At 43.0% G+C, this 23,109-nt stretch overlaps 1 protein-coding gene across 4 annotated transcripts in view; it reads right to left on the bottom strand.

The window, feature by feature from the left end:
- Positions 1 to 23,109, bottom strand: part of LOC122809252 (myosin-10-like) — a 3,714,157-nt gene that overhangs the window by 2,477,399 nt on the left and 1,213,649 nt on the right. For all 4 annotated transcript variants that reach the window (XM_044080584.1, XM_044080595.1, XM_044080606.1 and 1 more), the window contains one exon: positions 11,952 to 12,044. In XM_044080584.1, coding sequence (XP_043936519.1) covers positions 11,952 to 12,044 — 93 coding nt within the window. The remainder of the gene's footprint in view (positions 1 to 11,951; positions 12,045 to 23,109) is intronic.

Here is a 23,109-nt window from a genome sequence, read left to right as displayed (position 1 = left end):
AGTTCCGAAACCCTACGAGCTGAGGTAATGGCCAGAAGGAAAGCTGTTTTCCAGGACAAATATTGCAAATCTGTTGAGGCAGCTGGTTCAAAGGCAGGCAATGTTAATTTTTCTAGAATGTAATTAAGATCCCAGGCTGGTATTGGTTGTTTCCTTGGTGGTCTTATATTCTTAGCCCCTCTGAGGAACTGTCTTAAGACTGGGTGAGAGAATAAGGGTGGATCAGTGTTGAATTCTGCAGAAATGGCTGAGGCATGAATTTTTATGGAGGAAAATGAAAGTCCACTGTTCAGCAGCTCAGCTAGATACTGTAATATCTGAGGCAAATTCAGTTTTCTAGGATCCTGGCCTTTTTTCTCATTCCAAGAGCAAAACCGTTTCCATTTTGCGGAGTAAGCCTTTCTAGTAGATGGCCTTCTGGCCTCCAAAATGACATCCTGCACCTCTTTGGGGAGCAGGGTCTGTTGTGATGTTAAGGAATTTTCCATGCAGCGAGATTGAGTGTTTTCAGCTGACTGTGAAGAGTTTTGTAGCTGTGTTGAGTCAGTAGAAGAGGCATTAGAGGCAGGGACCAGGGAAGAGTATGCGTTAGGCTTCTTAGGAGTGGGTACCAGTGTTGTCTTGGCCAGTCTGGAGCAATCAGTATCATCTTCGGTCTGTTTGTTCTTACTTTCAAAAGCACCTTGGGCAGAAGAGGCAAAGGTGGGAAAGCGTAAACTGCCCATGCTGCCCAACTGAATGAAAGGGCGTCCACTCTCTAGGCCTTTGGATGAAAGGTCCTTGAACAGAACTTTTCCAATTGATGATTCCTGTGGGAGGTGAAGAGATCTATGTCTGGCCTTCCCCATGCTTGGATTATCTTTGTAAACACTTGAGGATGCAACTTCCATTCGTGTGGGTCTGTCATATTTTTGCTTAGATTGTCTGCCAGTGTGTTTTCCGAACCTGGCAAGTACTGTGCTTGAAGTTCGATTTGCCATTCCAGAGCCAAGTTCCAAAGTGTCATGGCTAGTCTGCACAGGGGGTATGAATGTGTTCCTCCTTGTTTGTTTATGTACCACATTACTGTGGTGTTGTCTGTTCTTAAGAATAATTGTCCTGGATGCAGGAGATCCTTGAAAGCTGTAATTGCATTTATCACTGCTAGCATTTCTTTTTGATTGATGTGAAGGTGCTTTTCCTCTTGGGACCATTTGCCCTGAATGCACCTGTCTGTCATGTGCACCCCCCAGGCGTAATCTGAGGCGTCTGTTGTGATGACTTGATTTGCTTGCGGCTTGCAGAATGGGAGACCTGTGTTTGTTTGACATGCTTGGGCCCACCATAGAAATTCCTTTTGCAAACATGGAATTATTGGTATTATTGTTTCCAAACTGTGGCTGTGTTGAGACCATAGGTTTTTTAGGTACCATTGAAGTTTCCTCATATGCAACTTTGCACATGGGATTAAAAGAATGCAAGATGCCATGAAGCCCAGAGCCTGCAGGATTTTCCTTGCAGTGAGCCTGGTACAATTAGCTAGTATTTTGAAGTACTGAGTTAGTTGCCCCTGTTTTTCTGGCGTAAGACAGGCCATCTGGGTGTTTGTATCCAAGTTGGCACCCAGGAAAGTTATTTTCTGAGATGGTGTTAGCCTGGATTTCTCTTTGTTGACTGTGTATCCCAGAGAATTCAGTAACCGTGTCACATAAGCCAGATGTTCCAGAAGTATGTGCTTGCTGTCCGCTTGGATCAGGCAGTCGTCCAAATAAGGGTAAATTTGTATCCCTTGAAGTCTGCAGTAAGCAATTACTGATGCCAGGCATTTCGTGAATACTCTGGGCGCAGTAGATAAGCCAAAGGGCAATGCAGAGAATTGATAGTGGATTGAACCTGTAAGAAATCTGAGGTATCTTCTGCAGCTTTGTCTGACTGGGACATGCAGGTATGCCTCCTTGAGGTCCAATGTTACCAGCCAAAACTCCTTGCCCAGCATGGGAAGAAGCTGCTGTAATGTGAGCATCTTGAATTTTGGTACGAGTACAAAAGTGTTTAGGATGGACAAGTCCAAAATGGGTCTCCAGTCGGTTCCTTTCCTTGGTACCAGAAATAGTCTGGAATAAAAACCTTGACCTTGTTCGTGAGTACGTACCTCTTGAATAGCTTTCATGTCTATGAGCTTTGAAATTTGTAGTTGTGCCTCTGCCCTTTGATTGTGTGGCAGGTTTGGCATGCCTCTCATTTTTAGAAGCGTGTGAAAATGAAATCTGTAGCCTCTGTCTATAATGTCCAGGATCCATTTGTCTGTTGTGATAATATGCCAATTTCTTGTAAATAATGCCAGCTTTCCTCCCAAGGGTGCTGCCAGCTGAGACTTGCTTGGCATGAAAAGGAGGAAGTCATTGGGTTTGTTTCCTGTATTGTTGTGCACTGTCTTCGCCACCTCTTGGTGCTGGAGTTTGCCATTGCCTGCCTCTATATGATCCTTGAGATTGTCCTCTGCCCCTTGTGCGCCTGTATCTACCTCTTTGGGGCTTGTCCGTGGCTGGAAAGGACCAGTTTTTAGAAGGCCAATTTCTGCTAAAACGTGGTGGTTGAACCTGTAGAAAAGCTTTGACGGTTTGCATAGATTTGGCTTTTTCTTCCATTTTCCGTAGTATCTCCTCAGCATTAGTACCAAATAGCACATCCTTTTGTAAAGGAGCATCTAGTAGTTTAGCTTTAACATGATCAGGCAAGATTTGTTCCCTAAGCCAGGCATGTCTACGAATGTCTGATCCTGTAACAGCAGCTCTACTTGAGGCCTCTAGGGCATCATAGCCACATTGTAAGGTGTGTTTACCCACTTGTTCTGCACTATGCATCATATCCTGCAACTCCTTCAAATCTGGTTGTTCAGGTTGAGACATTTTATTTCTTAATTGTGATAACAGAAACTGCTGATATTTAAGCATATGGAACTGGCAATTTAAGGCCCTCATGGCTAGGGTGGCCGAGGTATATACCTTTTTTCCCCACCTCTCTAAGGATCTAGACTCTCTTTCGGAAGGTAGTGGATTCTTAGCAGTAGAGGCCTTCATTCCCTTGGGGCCTTGAGAAATGGTTTCAGGGTCAGCATTATGGCTTTTGTAAAGAAATTGGTGAGAGTTAGGAACTCTGTAGTACCTATCAGGCTTGACTGGGGCAGGAGGCAGGGAATCCGGATTAAGGCAAGCCTCCGAATAAACATCATCAAGTATGTCCAAGACAGGAGGTATCGCCAGAGGTCTGTGTTGAGGTAACAAAAGAAATTCCCTAAGTCTTTTCTTGGAATCAGAAAAGTCTTGGCCTTCCCAATGGAAGTGTTCCCTCAAGGTGTGCAAGGTTTCCCCAAAAGAAAAATCCTCTGGAGGAGATACAGAAGGAATGGACTGCTCTGCATCAGAATCTTCAAAAGGGGAGTACGAGTGTTCCTCTACATCAGAATGTTCTGAAAAAATGGAGCCCTGATCAGAAGAGGGAGAATCTTCCTCCACTCTGGGTCTCTTGTCTGGAGGGGGTTGGGAACCCCTGATAAGAGTAATTAAATCCTCAGCCATTTTTAGCATCTGCTTTTTAGGCATGGGGCCTGGAGCTGGGCCCTGTGCAGCAGGCCTCTTGGGATGCATGGTTGATTTGGACTTAGTAAAGGCCTTAATGGAAAAGGAAGATGAGGGTCTAAAGACACCATGGGTGGAAGTGGACCTGTCCACATTAGGAGGCTCAACGCTCACAGTGGCTTCGGTGGTTGTAGTCTGGGTATGGGCCGAGGTACCTGCGGTCTCGGTTACAGAAGACACCGCCAACGAAGTGTCGTCAGTAGTCAGGGGCTGCATAGGCGTCTCGCTGAGAACCGGACCACATGTAGCCGGTTTTGGCGTGGTGCCGGTTGAGACCGCAGACCTCGCGTGTCGGTCCTTGTCCTTGCGTTTTTTGGACAAAACGGTAGTCAGAGTCTCCGATGACATTTTATAATCAAATGCTTTACCAAAAAAGTGTTGGGCGAACTCCGCCCGACACTTAACAGTGCGTTTATTGAAAGTAGCGCAAAAGCGACAGCCCGAGACGTTGTGGTCTGGGCCTAAACAAGGTATGCAGAGGGAATGGAAATCCTTATGTGGTATTTGCTTCCCACAAGAAATACAATTGTTAACTTTTTCTGACATCGGTCTGAGGCAAGAAAAGATTCCCCAACGGGGTACTTAGCTTTATAGAAGACTTCGGTTTCCAATTTTTTGTAAATTCAGGAGCTGGCCGACCGGCACTTGCGAACTGCTTCTGCTTCGGGCACCACGCGGCAAAAAAGACTGGAGAAAATGGTGTCGGCTGTGTCTTATATACCCCTGCCTCACTGACGTCAGGAAAGAAAGCGACAACAACCGACGCCGGACCTAGACTTTGGAATTCGGCCGATCGAGGACCCGCCTGACGGCAGAAAACCCATCTGTGATTACTGCAGCTGTATGCATGATGAACATCTGCTTCTGCTTCAGGCACCGTGCGGCAAGAAAGACTGAAGAAAATGGCGTTGGTTGCAATATATGTACCCCTGGCGCACTGACGTCAGGGATGAGGCGACAGCAACCGAGGTCGGACCAAGACTTTGGAAATCCGGCCGACTGCGGGACCGCCTGACGACAGGATAACCCAAGTGTGATGACTGCAGCAGGGTAACACGATGAACATCAGGTAATTTCCAACAACTGGAAAGTTATTTTGGGAAACCGAGATTTAGCTAGAGTATTATGGGACCACCCACACTTCATTTATAAAAAGGATGCAAGTGTAAAGTCCATTTTAGAAATAGGAGAACACAAAAGGGAGCCATGTTATAACTGCAAACAATGCAGGTTTATTGATTCATCAAAAAATATATTTTTCCCACACATTAATAAAATGGTGGTCAGTAAAGGCAGATATAACTGCAAAAGTATGGGGGTAGTATATTTGGCAACCTGCTCCACCTGTCATAATTTCTATGTGGGGGAAAATAACTAGAGCCCTTTATAAAAGGATTTACGAACATCGTTTGGCTATTAGACTTAAAGATACTAATAATGCTTTAGCCAAACATGCTTTGGAGTGTTCTAACTTCAAGAAATTTGTATGTTTTGTGTTGGATGAAATAGTTTTGACTCCATTTGTCACATAATTTAATAATGCCCTGGAAAACAAGGAACTTAGATGGCAGGTTTTCCTTAGGGCAGATCACATTCCTGGTCTAAATGAGACCTTAAATGTTACATGTATTTTAAATAACAGACTATATTATTAAATAGTTTATTTGACAAGTATTTTTACAGTAGGCACACATTTGTATGTGCTACATGCTTTTTGTATACATGTCAAGTGTTATATTTCACATTTGATATTTTTGCCTTTAAGAAAATGGTATGTATTAATGAACAATTAGATGAATGGACATTTGATTGGTTTATTTTTTAATCAAATTTTGTATTTAAACTTGACTAATTGATTTACTGGTCAGTTCTGAAAAAGTTTGTTGTGAATAAAACGAAAGAAAGCGCTTAACTTTTATCTGTGTGGACAGTCATCATTTTGTCTTTTTTTTCGCGGTTTTGTTCTGAAGTTTATTCTGGTTTTCTTGAATTTGGTGGCTTTTACATTATTAAATAAATGGATGTGGCTTCAACTGTCCAGTGTATGGAGATTACATCAACATCTATGCTAAGAAGGTACTTCACAGTCTATGAACATATATACCAAAAAGGTACTTCACAGTCTATGAAATGCAGTCATTTTTTTTCTGTCAATGAAAGCACTTTCATAAATGCATGCACCCTTAAGCTGCTCTGTAAAATATGTCACTCACTGTCGGAAGTGACACAGCACAACATACCTCTCAACCTCTTAGCACAAGAAATATGGACACAACCAAAAATAATGGGAGGACAAAGGTCCAAAAATGAGACAGACTTTACATATTGCTCTTATAAACTTAAAAAGTTGCTAAAATAACAGGATCTGTATTAGCATGCATTTTTTTCTGAAGGATATGAAGTCTGAAACTCAAAGGCTTGTCATTATTGTGTGGCTTCAGTCATCAATGACTTGCCAGAAAATCACAAATGTAATGAGGAACAGACTAAAAATATGAGACAAAAATTTGGACATTCTGTGAAAATCTAGACAGTTGAGTGGTATGCAGCACAACTTCAGAAACAACTTTCAGTGTCAGAAAGTATAGTTGTGTACACTTACCATAAATGTTGATGTTCGCATGTATTCACTGTTGCACTCATCAGATTTGGGTAATCCCTGCCAGGGTAGCCCTCAGCTGGCCCGAATACCATAGGCTTAGTATTTCTGTGTCGGTTGCTGTCACTTCAGGACTGACATCAGGTCGTCTGTAGTACAAAGTAAGGCAGGTGACGCCATTACATCAGTTTTTCTTGCCCTAACCTGTCAGGAGCCCCCAAGTGGGAACCAGGTTCTGGAGGAAGAACCCCACCAGTAGAAAGTAAATACCAATATGTCCCTTGTAAGGAAAGAGAAGAAAGAAGAGGGGGATGGAGGGAGGGAAACTAGGACTGCAACAGTGAATACACTCGAACATCTACATTTATGGTAAGTGTAGACAACTGTACTACGTTCTTCGTGTTTCACGGTTGCAGTCATCATATTTGGGTTGATTCCCAAAGCTGAGGAAATGGGTGGAGGCAGTCAAGGAAATTAGGGGCTGGCTAGGATGCCCTGCAAGACTGCAGAGGCAAACCCTGCCCTGGATTTGGAGAAGATAGGCAGGTGGTAATGTTTGGTAAAGGTGTGAACAGATATCCAGGTGGCAGCCTCCAGGATGTCCCTGGTGGGGATTCCTCTGAGGAAAGCTGCAGAGGTGGAGGCTACTCTGGTGGAGTGAGTCCTGACTCCCTTGAGGGGATGCATTCAATGTTGTTTGTAGCAGAAATGGATGCAGTGTGTTATCCATTTGGAAATGGTTTGTTTGGAGATGGCTTTGCCATCTGCCCCTGCAGAAAAGCTAACCAGCAATTGATCAGACTTTCTGAAGGATTTAGTCCCATCTAGATAGAATCTGAGCTGCCTGTGCACATCTAGAGAGTGCAGGATCCTTTCCCCCTTGCCTGTGCACATCTAGAGAGTGCAGGATCCTTTTCCCCTTGTTCTGTGGGTTAGGAAAAAAGGTGGGTAAATGAATGGATTGGTTGAGAGCCTCACTGGACACCACCTTGGCCATGAAGGATGGGTTAGTTCTGAGGAATACCCGGTCAGCTTGGAAATGATAAAGGGTTCCACAGCCATGAGTGCTTGCAGCTCTGAGACGCTTCTGGCTGAAGTGATGGCCAGAAGGAAAGCTGTCTTCCAGGAGAGAAATTTTAGCTCTGATGAACAGGTTGGTTCGAAGAGGGGCAGGGTGAGCTTTTCCAACACAAAGTTAAGGTCCCAAGCAGGGGTTGGTGCTCTTCTGGGTGGCCTCAAGTTGCTAGCCCCTCTTAGGAACTGTTTGATCAAAGGGTGTGAGAAAAGCGGCTGCTCAGTAGGAAAATGAGCAGAGATAGCAGATGCATGAATTTTAATAGAGGAAAAAGAGAGGCCACTGTGTAGCAGGTCAGCTAAGTAATCCAGGATGAGAGGGAGGGAGGGCTGTGCTGTATTGGCTCCCTTAGCCTGAATCCAGGTGCAGAATCTTTTCCATTTGTCAGCATACGACTTTCTAGTGCTAGGGCATCTGGCCTCATGTATAACATCTAGAACCTGTTTACTGAGGTTGTCAGATTGATCGGGGGTTAGGGAATAAGCCAAGCTGCCTAACAGTGTCTGCAATTGGGGATGCATGAATTCCCCTTCTTTCCTTCTGGGTCAGGAGGTTTGGAATCTGAGGAAGATGTCATGGTAGTAGTGGGGTCAGGCTGCGCAGCAAAGGGTACCAGTGCTGACGAAGCCAGTCTGAAGCTATAAGAATTGTCCTTGGTTTTTCCTCCTTTATTTTGAGCAGTACCCTGGGGATGAGAGGTAGTGGAGAAAAGGCATAGACTGATAGATTGACCCAGGGGGAAGTACAGGGCATCCACTTTCCAAGCCATGCAGTGATGCTCCCTGGTGCAGAACTTGCTGAGCTGATGGTTGGTGTGGGAGGCAAAGAGGTTGACCTTCGGGGTGCCCCATTTCTGAGTTATTAGGGTAAAGGTTCTTCTGTTGAGCTGCCACTCATGTGGGACCAGAAGATGTCTGCTTAAGTGGTCCGCCAAAGAGTTGAGAGAACCTAGTAGGAATTGTGCTAACAGGTGGAGTTGCATGGCAGAGGCTGTGTGCCAAAGGGTTATGGCCAGCCTGCACAGAGGGTAGGAGTGAGTCCCTCCCTCCTTGTTGATATACCACCTCACAGTGGTGTTGTCTGTTTTGATCGGGAGAGAAGGGGCTTGAAAGCTATCAAGGCGTGCTGGACAGCTATCATCTCTTTTTGGCTGATGTACAGATGGATTTGCTGTGGGCTCCATTGGCCCTGTATGCACCTGTCGTCCAGGTGTCCACCCCAGGCATAGTCTGATGCATCTGTGGTGTGGGTCTAGGTGGCGGGGGATGGTGACAAAGGTAGTTCCTTGTTGTGGGAGCATGCTGCTACCCACCAAAGAAAATCTTTTCTCAGGCAAGGTATTACAGGTATAACAGTCTCCAGGTCTTAAGAGTGTTGACACCAAAGGCTTTTTAGGTACCATTGAAGTTTCCTCATATACACTCTGGCATATGGAATGAGTAGAATGCAAGATGCCATGAACCCCAGAGCTTGCAGGATTTTCCTTGCAGATAGCTGGGGTCTGGTGGCTAGTTGAGTGAAGCAGGCTATCAGGAAAGTTTGCTTTTCTGGTGTAAGGAATGCCATCTGAGATGCTGTGTCCAGGCTTGTTCCCAGGAATATAATCCTTTGGGTGGGTACCTGTTTGGACTTCTTTTTGTTGTGTACCCTAGGGAGGTTAGTAGGGACTTTACAAAGGCCAGGTGCTTGAGCAGCTTTTCCTGGCTGTCTGGCTGAATTAGGCAGTCGTCTAAGTATGGGTAAATCTGGATATTCCTTTGTCTGCAAAAGGCAATGTCCGGAGCCAGACATTTTGTGAAAACTCTGGGAGCAGTAGATAAGCCAAAGGGAAGCGCAGAGAACTGGAAGTGCTGAGATCCTGCCCCGAAATGGAGATATTTCCTGCACGATTCCCTGATAGGAATGTGGAGGTAGGCCGCTTTTAAGTCTAGGGTGGCTAGCCAAGCATCCTTGGAGAGCATGGGTAGCAGCTGCTGAAGGGTGAGCATTTTGAATTTTGGGATCACCAAAAAGGAGTTTAAAATAGATAGATCAAGGATGGGGTGCCAGGTGCCCTTTTTTCTGGTACCAGAAAAAGTCTGGAGTAGAAACCTTGGCCTTTCTGTTCTGCAGGAACGGGCTCTACTGTCCTCATAGAGAGCAGGGAAAGGATTTGCTTTTGCGACTCTGCCCACTAGTTTGGAGGTAGATCTGGGAACCCTTCTGGAGTTGGTAGGGTGTGAAAAGAAAATTTGTATCCCTGGGACACTGTGTTGGGAACCCAGCAGTCATTGGTAATGGTGGCCCAGGTGCTTGCGTGAAAGGAGAGTTTTCCTCCTAGGGGTAAGTTAAGGTGGGCAGAGGAGAGTCATTGTGAGTTCTTACCATAAGGGGGTGGCTTAGAACTCCCTGGTTTTGAGGTGGAGGTAGTCCACTGTTTAGATCTCTGCATTCCCTGTGGCTGTTGTCTGGGGGGGAGGGGTCTGGTTCCCCGGGGTCTGGACTGAACTGGCCTGGTGGAAGCAGGAAAGGACCACTGCTTGGTGGGACAAAAACTGCTGAATCTGGGTGGCTGGACCTGTAAGAAATCCTTAACTGTCTGCATAGATTTTGCTTTTTCCTCCATCTTTTTTAAGACCTATTCAGCCTTAGTGCCAAATAAGTTGTCTTTGTGCAAGGGGGCATCCAACAATTTAGATTTAACCTGGTCTGGCAGGGGCTGTTCCTTAAGCCATTCATGCCTTCTAAGGACAGATCCGGTGACTGCTGCCCTTCAAGAAGCTTCTAGGGCATCAAAACCACAGTGCAAGGTGCGTTTAGTTACTTGACTTGCAGAATGCATTAACTCTTTAGATGCTGCACAAGCAGGAAAGGAAGACTTTTTTGCTTGAGGAGTTCCAGGGTTTGTTGCTGAAATTTTAGCATATGGAACTGACAATTTAATGCTCTGATAGCAAGAGTAGCTGAGGTGTATACTTTTTTACCTCATCTGTTTAGTGCTCGGGAATCCCTATCTGAGTGGGTGGGATTCTTAGCAGAGATTGCTTTAATTCCTTTAAGCCCTTGAGAAATTACCTCAGGGTCAGCAGTAGGATTTAAAAAAAAAAAATGGGTGAGTCAGGGACTCTGTAGTACCTGTCTGGTTTTCTGGGTGCAGGAGGGAGGGTGTCAGGAGTCAAACTGGATTCCAGGAAAACATCCTCCACAACATTCAGGACTAGTGGGATGGCCAAGGGTCTGTGCTGTGGAAGATCTAAAAATTGCCTGAGTCTCTTTTTAGATTGAGGGTAGTCCTGACTTTCCCACTGGAAATGCTCACTTAAGGTATGAAGGGTTTCCCCAAAGGAAAAATCCTCTGGGGAATAGGCTGAAGGAATGGAATCCTTTGCATCAGAATCCTAATAAGCAGAGATGGGTTGCATGTCTTCATATTCAGATGCATCAGAGTCATCGGACTCCTGTTCAGACAAAACTACAGGGGACAGATCTCTTTTCCTTTTGGAAAGTGTAGCTTGGCTTTACCTGATCAGCATGATAAGGTCTTCCTCCATTTTAAGCATTTGAAATTGAGACAAGGAAGCAGGTGCCTGAGATTGGGTCGTCAGTTTCTTGGGTGTGGTTCGTACCCTGGGCCTAAGAAACTCGGTTGTTTTCAAAAGAACAGTAGTCACGAAAGATGCCGATTTGTGTCGATAATCTGTAGTGCAAAGGGCTTCCTCAGAAGCCAGTGCCTGCTCAATGGCTCCAGACCCATTCAAGGTAGAGACAACCACAGGATCCTTAGTCATAGAACAGTTTTGCAGCATACCGGACTCTGAAAGGGTCTCGGTAGCAGCTTGTGAATCCACGGAAGCGGGCATCAGGGGCTGCAAAAGCGCCTCACTGAGGACCGGAGAACTGATGACTAGCTTAACGGGAGTGTCATCGGTAGGTTTGGACCTGTGCAGTCTGTATCTGTCTTTATCTTTACATTTTTTTGGAAGATCTGTCGGATGGCTTATCAAAGCTATATCGAAGTTCAATGACTGTAAGCGAAAATATCTAGCTACAATAAGGGCCCGATGACGGATAGTTCTGGCGTTGAACAAAGCACAGAAACGACAGCGGGGTATGCCATGGTCTGGGCCTAAGCAAGTGACACAGTAAGAATGAAAGTCTAGGTGTGGTATTTGCTTTCCACAGGCGAGACAATTGTTAACTTTTTCTGACATTGGTTAGTGCAAGAAAAAAGGATCCCCAACGGGGTACTTAGCTTTAGAAGACTTCAGCTTCAATTTGGTAGACGAAACTCAGGTAACGGCTGACCGGCACTCATGCAAACTGCTTCTGCTTCGGGCTCCACTGCAAGAAAGACTGATGTAATGGTGTCGGCTGCCTTACTTTATACTACTGATGACCTGACGTCAGTCCTGAAGTGACAGCAACCGATGCAGAAATACTAAGCCTCTGGTATTCGGGCCGGCTGAGGGCTACCCTGGCAGGGATAACCCAAATGTGATGACTGCAACAGTGAAACATGAAGAACATCCACTTTTATTCAGTTCAAGTGAGTTTTGCTTGTAGTCACTTTCCCATTCTGGCATACCAAAAATACAGAACTTAATTATCAAATGTTTCCACTCTTAGCATAGAGGCAGGGTTATCTGAATCTAAATGCAAAAACATCCAAAATAACACTTACAAATCGAGATGAGTTGTCGTTCTTCACAGTCTTGGCATTGCCGAATGCTTCTAGGATGGGGTTGGCCTGTAGAAGCTGCTTCTCCAGTTCTCCCTATGAGGTCAGTGAAATAGTTAGCAATCATGACACAAACAGAAACAGTCCTGGTATCCATTACACAAGAGCATCTGGCTGTAGCTCCACCAGCCGGTGGTCGATACAGATCTTTACAACACCACCATCACCACAATCATTACACAGCCTTAACCAAAACATGTCCAGTGACAATCCTCTTTAACTTGATAAATCATGAAGTTTCCCAGGAGTGAGCCACACCATTCTGATACCCATTATGTGCCAAGTTATTGATGTGGCTTAATCAGAGAGCAAAAGAACAACCACAACCTGATCTACAGACTCCACAAAATAGCATTACTATCATGAAATGGCCTTTGGAGCTATCTTGCTTTGTCCACCTTTCTTGCTATGTGTCATTGTTCCTCTCAACTGGAACTGTTCTTGGTACTTGTTCTGCATTTATGTTAAGTACATACATATAAGTTCATATAGGTTACTGCTATTTTAAACCTAGCCAATTTCCCCAAAGGTGAAAATCAAATCTTGGACCTTGAATCTGTAAGGTAAACATCTTAACCATTGCAGACAAGACGTTGGCCTTTATCAATGTTTTTACTGCTACTGAATTAGAGATATATATAAATGTAGCCTATACTTTTACTTTTGTTTGACTGGGGCAGATATTTTGTATAGCTCTAATATGGCCTTGTAAATGTTCCTCAGCTTTATACTCTAGCATTCTTTATTTTTGTGAGATTTTAATGTACTTGTAAAATATCTTGGGATGAACACTGTCATCTTACCTGCATTTTTCTAAAAGATATCATCTCACCTGTGTTTTTTTTTTTTTTTTTTTTTTTTTTTGTTTGCTTGTGTCTGTTTTTGTCTTAAATATTAACAATTTTCTTCTGTTGTACAACTTTTTTCTTTACTGTAATGCAATATGTCATAGACATCATACTCCACTGACTGTTGTAAGGATTTATGAACAGGAGATTTCTTTTTCCTTGAGCCTCCACTGAAAAATGTGATTTGCCCAGAAGAATTTTCCTAGCTGCCAAACTATAAATAAATAAACCATTAACAAAACTCCTGACGTCTGGAATGCTACAACTATTGATGCAGTGTAAACTTCAGTTTTATTTTCCCTCACTAATTAGTCCAACAAAGGTAGCCCTGGCACACTGAAACCTGAAAGTTTTCATTCCTTCACAGCTCTGAGAGAAAGACTGCTCTGCAAACTACATTTCCAAGAAAAGAACCAATTTCTATAGCTTGCTTTTCTCTGCCATTCCACTTCTACTTGAATTCACATCTCCATGTCTGTGCCTGCACTTGGCAAAACCCACTGACTCTGCACTCAACAGCACAAATATATTACTGCCTGTCCCCTGACAATTAGCTTTAACAATGAGAACATCATAATCCTTTTATGATCCAGTTCCCAGTCTAGAACCTCTACTAATCACTGGCATTGTGTTGTGACAAGTTCTTCCCTAGGGCTTTCATCAACTACTAAGAGCCTGTGCTGGGGTAGGTCTAGACATTCTCTTAATATCTTCTTAGACTGTGGGTAATCCTTTTAAAGTCCTCCATGGACACAGAGGAACTGAATATCAGGACCATGAAAAATACAAAAAGGCACTGTTATACAGAGGTGGTGTTACTTCTCAGACATGCAAATGTGGGTGAATGGAGCAGCGAAGAAAGTGACTGCTATAAAGTCTAAAAGGAGGAAAAGCGTCTCTGCATCCACTCATCTCAGGCTGCAAGAGTCATGTGTTTCATGTTCTTTCTGTGGGCAAAAACCAACACAGAATAGAACTGAATCATCCCACAAAAAGAGAGTTGCCCTGTGCTAGAGCAAATAACTCCTTCCTGCCTATGGCAAGACAGGGCTCTGCAACTAAAAAAAAAAATTATAAAAAATAGGTAAACCAAATGGACATAAAATTCCTTTTCATGGGTGACCCAGAAGCAATGTCTGGTTAAGTGACTTGCTCAGAGAAACACAGTAGGCGCTCTGAGGCTAGAAGCTTTGTGAATCAAACCCATAACTGCTGTAGGATCTTAAATCTTTGTACCTTATTGCTAGACAGAAGGACTATAAATGCCTCTGCCACCCTGCCAAACACTCTGGTAAGCACTCTAGGTACACAGAAGAGATCAAACTGCAGTAAATAATACTGAAACTATATGGCTATTTTGCTTAGATGCTCATGTCTGTGAGCTTCTAACAAGATTTATTTTGTAGTCTTGGCTTGTTTCCTCAATCTAATTTTACCTACTGGGTGATTCTGAGATGTCACTGAGGAAGTCACTTAACCACACACAGAGTGCCCTTGGGTCACTCTTGAAAAGAAGCATTTCAGCCAACTGGGTTTACCAGGTTAGCAAAAGAAAGAAAAATAATACTGACAACTACCCACAGCAAATTGAAAAAAAAAAACTCCTACTCCTACTGTGCCAGACTGAATATATCATGTACAGAGATATCATCCAGGCATCCTGGAAAGCCACCATCTAGAATATGACAAAAGTGCATACACTTAATGAAGATGCTGAGGTCCAGCACAGGCCATCCCCTGCAGAAGAGGCAAGAACAGCAACCTCTGCCTTTCTCTGGAGAAGAGAAAAATGTCTAGGCTTAATCCAACAGTCTACAGAGCCAGACTGGCTCTTCAGTAGAACACTGACAGAAAATCTAAATGCTCAGATGATGACTGCCTGAAACCGCCATACTCAGAACCCCCACCACCACCACCACCCTTTTTTATATATAGTTTTTCACATAAGTTCAGACTCTAAGAACTAGTGTCCTGCAGGCAGCCTTGAAATATTGTCAAAACTGCTGAAATAACACTTGTGGAGTTAGTTTCTTCAGAGAGATTTTATAGGTGAAGCTGGGGGACTGCCTTATGCTGGGGCTGGACCCACAACTCACAGGTTCTTGCCCTGGCAACACCACAACATGAAAATAAAGTACTGGCCTGGGAACTGGGGGAGCAGACTTGGGAAGGACAGCAGTAAGCTACTAATGTTGGCTCACCCATCGCGGGAGGGAAGTGCAGCTCCAACACTGCAGCTGAGAAGTGAGAGTGTGCTGAAACATACATCCATATCTGCATCGGTTTAGTAGTTACGAACACTGTACTCTCCTGCCAAAGGGAGGATTAACAGCGTATTAGAATATTTTAATTCCTGCTGGATAAAAGACACAGACTTTGAATCTTGCCTTTCCCTAGTCCTCTCTTTGAATATTGGAGATTGGGAAGATCAAATGGCCTACTGGAGATGATGCTGATGGCTGGGGGGCAAAACTAGTGCTTTATGTTTGAATGCTCTCCTTGTCCTGCAAGCAAACTTCTTCATGGGAAATAGTTTATCTATAAGAAGAGGAGGAAGCTAAGGCAGGCATCATAGATTTCTACATACGGGACCCGCGGTGGTGGTGGTGCTGCGGTAGCATTGTCGCCTCACAGTAAGACGCTGTCCGGTTCGATTCTCAGCTAGAGCGTCTTCTGCGTGGAGACATGCGTGAATGGGCGTACCTTCGTTGAAGGTTGTGCGTCAGGCCTGGCAAGCCGATGCGTAAAATCAACTGCCAATCATTAGCGGACCGGAGTTCCGCTGTGGCGACCCCTAACCGGGAAAAGCCAAAAGACACAAACAAACAAACACACACAGTCAACACCCATTTTGCTTTTTTGCAGATATTATATCTAGTATAAGGATGTCTGGATAAAGAAAACCTCACTCCAGAAGACACATCCAGAATGACTTGCCTGAGCTCATCTATAAAAAATTAGAGCCTGAGTCACACCATCTAGCACAGACATTGAGCCTAATGTTACAGTGTAATCAAAGTAACATCAGGCTATGTAAGCGAATACTTGGAAGTCCAGGATAACGGCCTTTTTCTAGAGACTCCTTAATATCAGAAGCTTCACACTTTCTGGGGTTTTCTACGGCCTGATCCACAAGGAGGACTGGAAAATTGGAATCCTGAGGCAAACAACTTATGGACACAAAGCCTTTCAAAGTGACTGAGAACAATACCCAATTGTTTAGAATGTCCAAATCTTTGGACTCCTTATCAGGCAACAAAGCAGCAAGGTACTGTGATCTTTGGGACCCACAATGGACTGAAGAGATCACTGCAAATCTCCAAAATGATCAATCAGGATGTCACTAAGGGTTTGTAGAGGCCATTGGTTTTCTTAGAAGAGGAAAACAGAATCTGGATGCTTCCAGATCACATAAGTGGCATCATTCTACACAGATTCCATCCAGAAATGACTCTTTGCTCCTCTTTCTTTCTCAAAGCACCAACTCATCTCTTCCACTGACAAGACAGAGGTGACAAAAGCTATTTCACAGAGGGATCCTTTAGAAGGTAGCAACAGGGCAAGGATGTTTCCATTATTTTCATCAATTTCAGAAACAAGGGCCAAAGGATCCTCAGAATTCTCCTTCAGGAGAAGAGGGAAGGAGAAGAAAACTTTCTCCTGCCCTTAACTCAGCAGAAGACAAGCCTGCATCCACTCAATGATAAGGAAATCTGAGGTGGATCTGGTTAGGAATTGAGTCCACAGCATCTATGGATAGCACCACCAAGCCTGGAATTGGTCCTGATGGGCCTGAATGGAGTCTTGCACCAACAGTGAACTGTGCCAAGTGGCGGAGGTGTGAAAGGGGGGAAGAGAGACTTAACTGAGAATGATTTTTGGGAGTGTAATAAATTGGCAGATTTTAAAAAGCCTCTAAAGAGTACTCTGTCAGAAAACTTGGTGGAACATATGGTTATACCTAGGGAAAGGATTCTTTGGAGCTGGGACACAGGATCTGAACTGTCTAAGCATAATAAGGCCTTACTAAGGCTAATGCTGATGGTTGCCAAAAAAAAATAAATTACTAGAAAATGGAAATCAAAATCTAAATCAACAGTAATGAAGTACTGAATATTGTAAAGGAGGTAAAAGAACTGGATGTGGGATCAATAAAAAGGGAAGAAACAAATTATATAGAAATAAATGGAGTTTGTGGGCAAAATACATGCAGAACAATGTTCAGGAGGAGGAATGAGGTTTAAAAGAAGACAGGTTTTGAGCAATTTATGTAATGTTTGAGTAACTGGAAACTGTTGAAAACACATGTATGCTGCATGAAAACAATGAAAATGTTACGGCTTGTTTTCTTTTCTATTACTCCATCCCTACCTATGCCACCTTTAAAATGTCATATTTAAAAAAAACAGAACTGTGCTCCGACACTTCTGATTGACCAGACATTAAACACTGAAAGCATATCCAATGTTACCAGTTTCTCATGGACTATTCTAACATTGAAAGATATCAGAGTCTCCTCAGTTCTACTGGTAAGACATTCCTCTGCCTGCTGCAGATGACAAGGGTAGACTCTTGATCATGCTTTCATAACCAAAGCTTTTTTCCCTGGGGGCTCAAGGCTCATTCTGCACTGCCACTCTGGACACTCAAATGCAAGATGGGGGTGCTAGAATGCTGGGTCTCACCCACAAAATAACTGCCAGTGGTATCTCTCCTGCTCCTCTCATAATCAGCTAATGACAATCATTAGTTCAATCTCTTGCTATCCTTGAGAGAGCAGGTGACAAGCAAGGATTTGGAAGCCATCTCAAAAGACAGACTTTGAAGTAGATGGCTTTGACCGGTGCCTGGCCTTGCATTCCTCACCTTCTCCTGTTTGTTCGATCCAGGCCCAAGGTATGGTTAGGGGCCATCTTACTGAGACCCCATTTTGGGACAATGCCAAGGATGTTACCCTATCTGAGGAGATAAGAGTCCTTTCCTTATGACACCTTTCCCTTATTGGTGACCAGGCAGAAGGGTAGCACCTGCTGTAATTCCTGCCTCTGTACAGGGATTGCTTGTTTAGGTCCTACCTGATGATCTGGTAAACACAGGAACACATCAGTGATCTTTCTAAATGACACATTAAATGCGTGAACTTTCCTATGACACATGTTAGATCACAATCTAAATTGAATGAAATGTAAAAATAACCGGGGAACACAGGACCTGGATGTGCCCTTTTATGTGCAGTGGTGTTGAACTCCTTAAGTCCCGGGCTAGACATTTCAAAAACTATAGAACTGAATTATCTAATGAGACCAATCCAACAACAACCCACTACAGTTGGCCTTTTAACTCAGAACAACCTTCCTAATTGCTTGCAACTTTAATGAAAAGGTGTGTGTGTGTGTGTGTGTGTGTGTGTGTGTGTGTGTGTGTGTGTGTGTGTGTGTGTGTGTGTGTGTGTGTGTGTGTGTGTGTTGCGGGTTTCTCCGTACACTCAGTCTAAGTTCAGTTTCATGTACACAGCTACCCTGTTGGTTAAATGGTTTAGATTACTTTGTTCTGTTATGACAGAAGCATGCCTACATCTTTACAAAACACATCACAATGGATCACTTACCAAGACTTAAGCTGTGCAAAGGCTGCATTGCCAATTCTCTTAATGTTCAAATTCCTCAGGATGCACCAAAGCAACAGTAAAACCTAACTGCAAAGCCTTGAGTCAGGTAGTACAGTGAGACAGACACAGACTGGCATCAGACTTAACATCATTTCTGAATTCTAGGCAATGTAGGATCATTAGATTCGACAGCTACCAGACAAAGGAAACAAACCTCCTAAACTTTGATTTCCACAAACATATACACACCAAGCACTAAACAAAGATCTTCTTGTGTCAAGCTGTTCAAACATTCACCACATATGTATTGTAAATTAATTCTAAATCTGCAGGACTCTGGCTTACTGGTACTATACCACAGTAACAAAATACATTAAGGATATGGCATCTCTATCAAAGTATATACCTCAGTGCAATTGACAGCAGAAATGAATTACAATCAGTTGTCATTAACACTTCTCCATCACATGATTGTGTTTCAACTGCAGAGTTCTTACCTTAAACCTTTAGATCTGCTAATTTAGGAACAAGACCTCCCACACTGTGAATCACAGCATTTTACCTGTCAATCAAAATGCCAAAAATCACAATAAAGAGCCAAGCCCACTCACACTGTAACAATCTGCCAAAAGCCTCCTTAGCCACGTAAAAAAAAGGCAAGTTATCAACAAAATTCTAGAAAGCAAACCTTTTCTCTACAAGTTCAATAACAGAATGAATAGATGGTTGTGTTCTTTCTCCATTATTTATACTGCAAATCAGTTGCACAGACCTTCCCTCACATCAGTCGCTATACGTACACCATAGTACAAGACGCACAGTACTTCAAAGAGCAGAGCACAAGAGGTTACACCAGCTATAACCATAGGCTATAAATGGCATGTCATTGATACAATCAAGCTATAGTACTTTTACGACTGCAACCTGTTTGATCAGATCCGTTTAAGCTAACATTTTCACAATATCTGTACGGTTTTTCTTTGGTCTCTGCCCCATGATAGCAGGCAAAGCATGAAGTTAATAATCTGGAGTGCAAATGCCAAATCTAACTACATATCTCATCCTGAAAGTGAACCATGACACAAACTTGATGCTATTTTTACAAAAGCTTATCTAACAATCCCATGCTGTGAACTTATTGACTCTACTATTCAGTAGGAAAGGCAACGAGACGTACATAAGCCACATACTAAGTCAAACTCATACAATATCTACTTACATTCCACGTGACAGTGAGTGAGTAAATAAACACATAAGCTTACATTTCAAACAGCTGTTCATGTCTAGTGGGTGATCCTTTTAACAAAGACTAAAGTAAAAAAGGAGGTTCAATACTGAGATCCCAAGCATCTTCTGATCGTTCTCTAAAGGGAAGAAAGGAGAACACTGGGAAACCCAAGACTAGTAACTTGCATGTCTCAGTATCCAAGGTCAATGCAGCAGTAAAAAGAAAATATAAAAATAAGAAAATTACAATTAAGAAAGAAAGAAATTGTGAATATAATCCGTATCAAAATCAAAATAATGAGAAAATAGGCATAGGTCATAATACCCCTGCAGCAGCAGAAACAGTTACCCCCCCCCCCCCCCAGATGCCCTTAAGATCCACACCAACTCACTCAGAGATGTCCAGGCAAAAGGAGAGAGTCAGTCAAACCTAATCAAGTTTTATAACTAACTTACAGGAGAATTTGAAAGGTACTGCTTGAGATGGTTTATGCCAATTCCACAAAGGCCTTTCAAAAGCATCCTGAATAGACATCCCCTACAAAAACTGTAGTAGTATGTCAAATAATGAGGACATGGGACTATTGCATGCTTTACAGGTATAGCACACAGGATTGTGGTGATAAAAGGGATGAGGAAAGCAACCGGTGGAATACATAGGGTTAAGTTCTGGGTCCGTTATTCTTCAGTATGGTTACTTCACATATACCTCATGAAAAAAGAGAACAGGATCAAACTCAATGCTAATGAAACAAAAAGAAATGCAGCACTAGAAGCTGGGGATGACTCAATGGATGGATTAGGAAAGGCAGACTAACCAGGCAAAAAAGGCAGCAGCTGAGCTTCAGTGCAGACACATACAAACTTCAACACTTGGTCCACAGAAGTTCTAAGTGGTAATGATGGTAAAACAGCAGGAACAGGACTTGGGGATATTGAAAACACCAGAAACAGACCATTAGGAGAACAGTGAAAGGGAATAAGCAGCAGCAATTAGAATATTGAAATGTATTCTCAGGAAGAATGATTCCAAATACAAACAATAATGCTCATTGCTTAGACTACACTTTGAATACTATACATCTAGTTTTGGACACAACACGGGAAATTATTATTAATCTGGCAGGAGGACCCCAAAGGAAAAAAAAAGAAAGGTTGCATGGGAGGGAGGAGAAAGGATATAACCAAAAGGTAGAGGACTCGACACTTTTCTCACCAAAGACCAGAAGAGTGAGAGTGGAAACACAATACAGGTGCACAAGACCATGGAGAGAGAGACAAGAAGAAATCATCCTTAACTGAAAGGATGGGGGGGAGAACCTGAAACTCTTCTCACTAGAGATCAGAAGAGAAAGAGTGGAAACACAACATAGCTGCATAAGACCATGGAGAGAGTCAAAAAGAAATCATCCTTAACAGGAAGGATGGGGGGGGGGGTGAGCACAGATAGCAGACTGCAAAAACTATCTGCTTCCAAAATATGCTAAAATACTTCTAATAAAGAGAAGACAGTGGGCCCAAGCCAAAAAAAATAAGAAATGGGGAAAGGAAAATCAAAGTGCTCAACATCTTATGTCTAGAATCAGGGACAAAACAAACAAAAAAAAATCCTTAGGAACAAAGGCTTCAAGTTGGGGACAGTTTGTAAAAATTGCTACTACTGACATAAAAACTTGACAGGTCAACAACGGGGCAATAATGAAGACTAGAATTTTTCTTAATATGCTGCTTTCTTCAGTATCTGAAAACTTAAGAGCTTCATGCTAATAGATAAAATCCTTCCTTCCCACATTAAAATACCTTGTTACCTGTAAGAGATAACATGTAGCAAGTAGCATCTACTAACAGCTTATCTCAATTTCACTTTACACATTTTTTCATAAAGTGGTAGGATCCAAAATTAAATACCAAAAAATGCCATGACACGCCAGTCAAAATAAACAGGCAGCTGTATAAGCGAATGATGCAACTACTGAGAGGATTGAGCCTGCTCAACGCAGGTTCACATGTCACAGGCAAGGTGGGGCAAGGAAGCATGCAAGGAAGTCAATATTGCACAATGCAGGTTCACTTGTCACAGGGAAGGAGGGGCAAGGGAGCATGTGGGAAAGTCAAAACAAACAGGCAACTGTAAAAGGAAATGCTGCAACTACTGGGAGGATTGAGGCCTGTTCAATGCAGATTCACATGTCACAGGGAGGGTGGAGCAAGGCAGAATGTGGAAAGTCAGCATCACACAATGCAGGTTCACATGTCACAGGGAAGGTGGGGCATGGGAGCATGTGGGGAAGTCAGCATCACACAATGCAGGTTCACAAGATCAAAGATCTACTATGCCATACTGTAAAAATATATATGCTCAGTACATGATGCCTGTGAAATCCTCTGCCAAGGCTGCACCCCTACCTGCACTACTCAGCAGTGCATGCATGTACCATAACATTACACTGCCACGAAAAATGAAGATGCAGCCTAAGATGCTTTACTTCCGATTAGCCTGAAAAGCAAACGGGGCAAACAGAAGAATGAATGAATGAAAGACAACTGACAGGCTATTCAGGCATGAAGTTTAGTGGGACAACAATATACACAAAAAATCCAGCAGATTTGACAAACCATTGATCTTTTTACATTGCTTTCTTCATACACCCATGCATATCATATCACAGCAAGGCAAACATATTTTACTCTTATCTTGAGACTTTCATGTCTGCTCTTTGTTTCTCTCCACTCTGCCCTTAATCACTGCAGTTCTCTTGCCTCTGTGTTTGTCCTCCTATTTCTTATTTTAAGCATTCAACTACAACCCTCCTTATTTACTTATTCTTACAATGTCTGGTCTGGGAAAAAAAAAACAGAATACAAAATGAAACTACTAGATGGATCAAATGAATGAAGCCAAAAATCAAAACCAGGTTTTCTACTGGGGAGAGCCCTCTAAAAGCCTTGTACAGGAGCCACCCTATTTAATTAATACAGCTAACTCTGTGGTCACTCTACATTGGGGGAAATGGGAAGAAAAATTCTTAAAGTTTCAGGGTTTACCTTGTTTTGGACATTCAGTAAAATGGCTGCTGACTAAAGTCTGATGCCATACTCACCTTTGTTCCCAGTTATTTCTCTGCACGAACTCCACTAATCTTGTGATACTTTCCTCTGGTTACACATTCTCTTTCCTGTTCTCTAAAACTAACCTCAACTGTACTTCTATCACTTTCATACATCCCACTTCTACTCACCTCTTCCTTGTGCTGTCTGTCTTATTAACACTACGCAGTTTCTACTTCTAAGAGCTCAGTAATTTCTTCTACATTCATTCGTGACATCATATTGCTTTACCTTGTATTATGTCTTTATTCATATCAATGCTAACTAAGGCTCTCCCAGTCATTACATTATCATCCTTACAGTCAGTGTC

This window comes from Protopterus annectens, chromosome 1.part1 (genome assembly GCF_019279795.1).
Source record: "Protopterus annectens isolate FY-2018-M chromosome 1.part1, PAN1.0, whole genome shotgun sequence".
Taxonomy (NCBI): domain Eukaryota; kingdom Metazoa; phylum Chordata; order Ceratodontiformes; family Protopteridae; genus Protopterus; species Protopterus annectens.
This window is presented reverse-complemented; position numbering and strand designations above follow the sequence as displayed.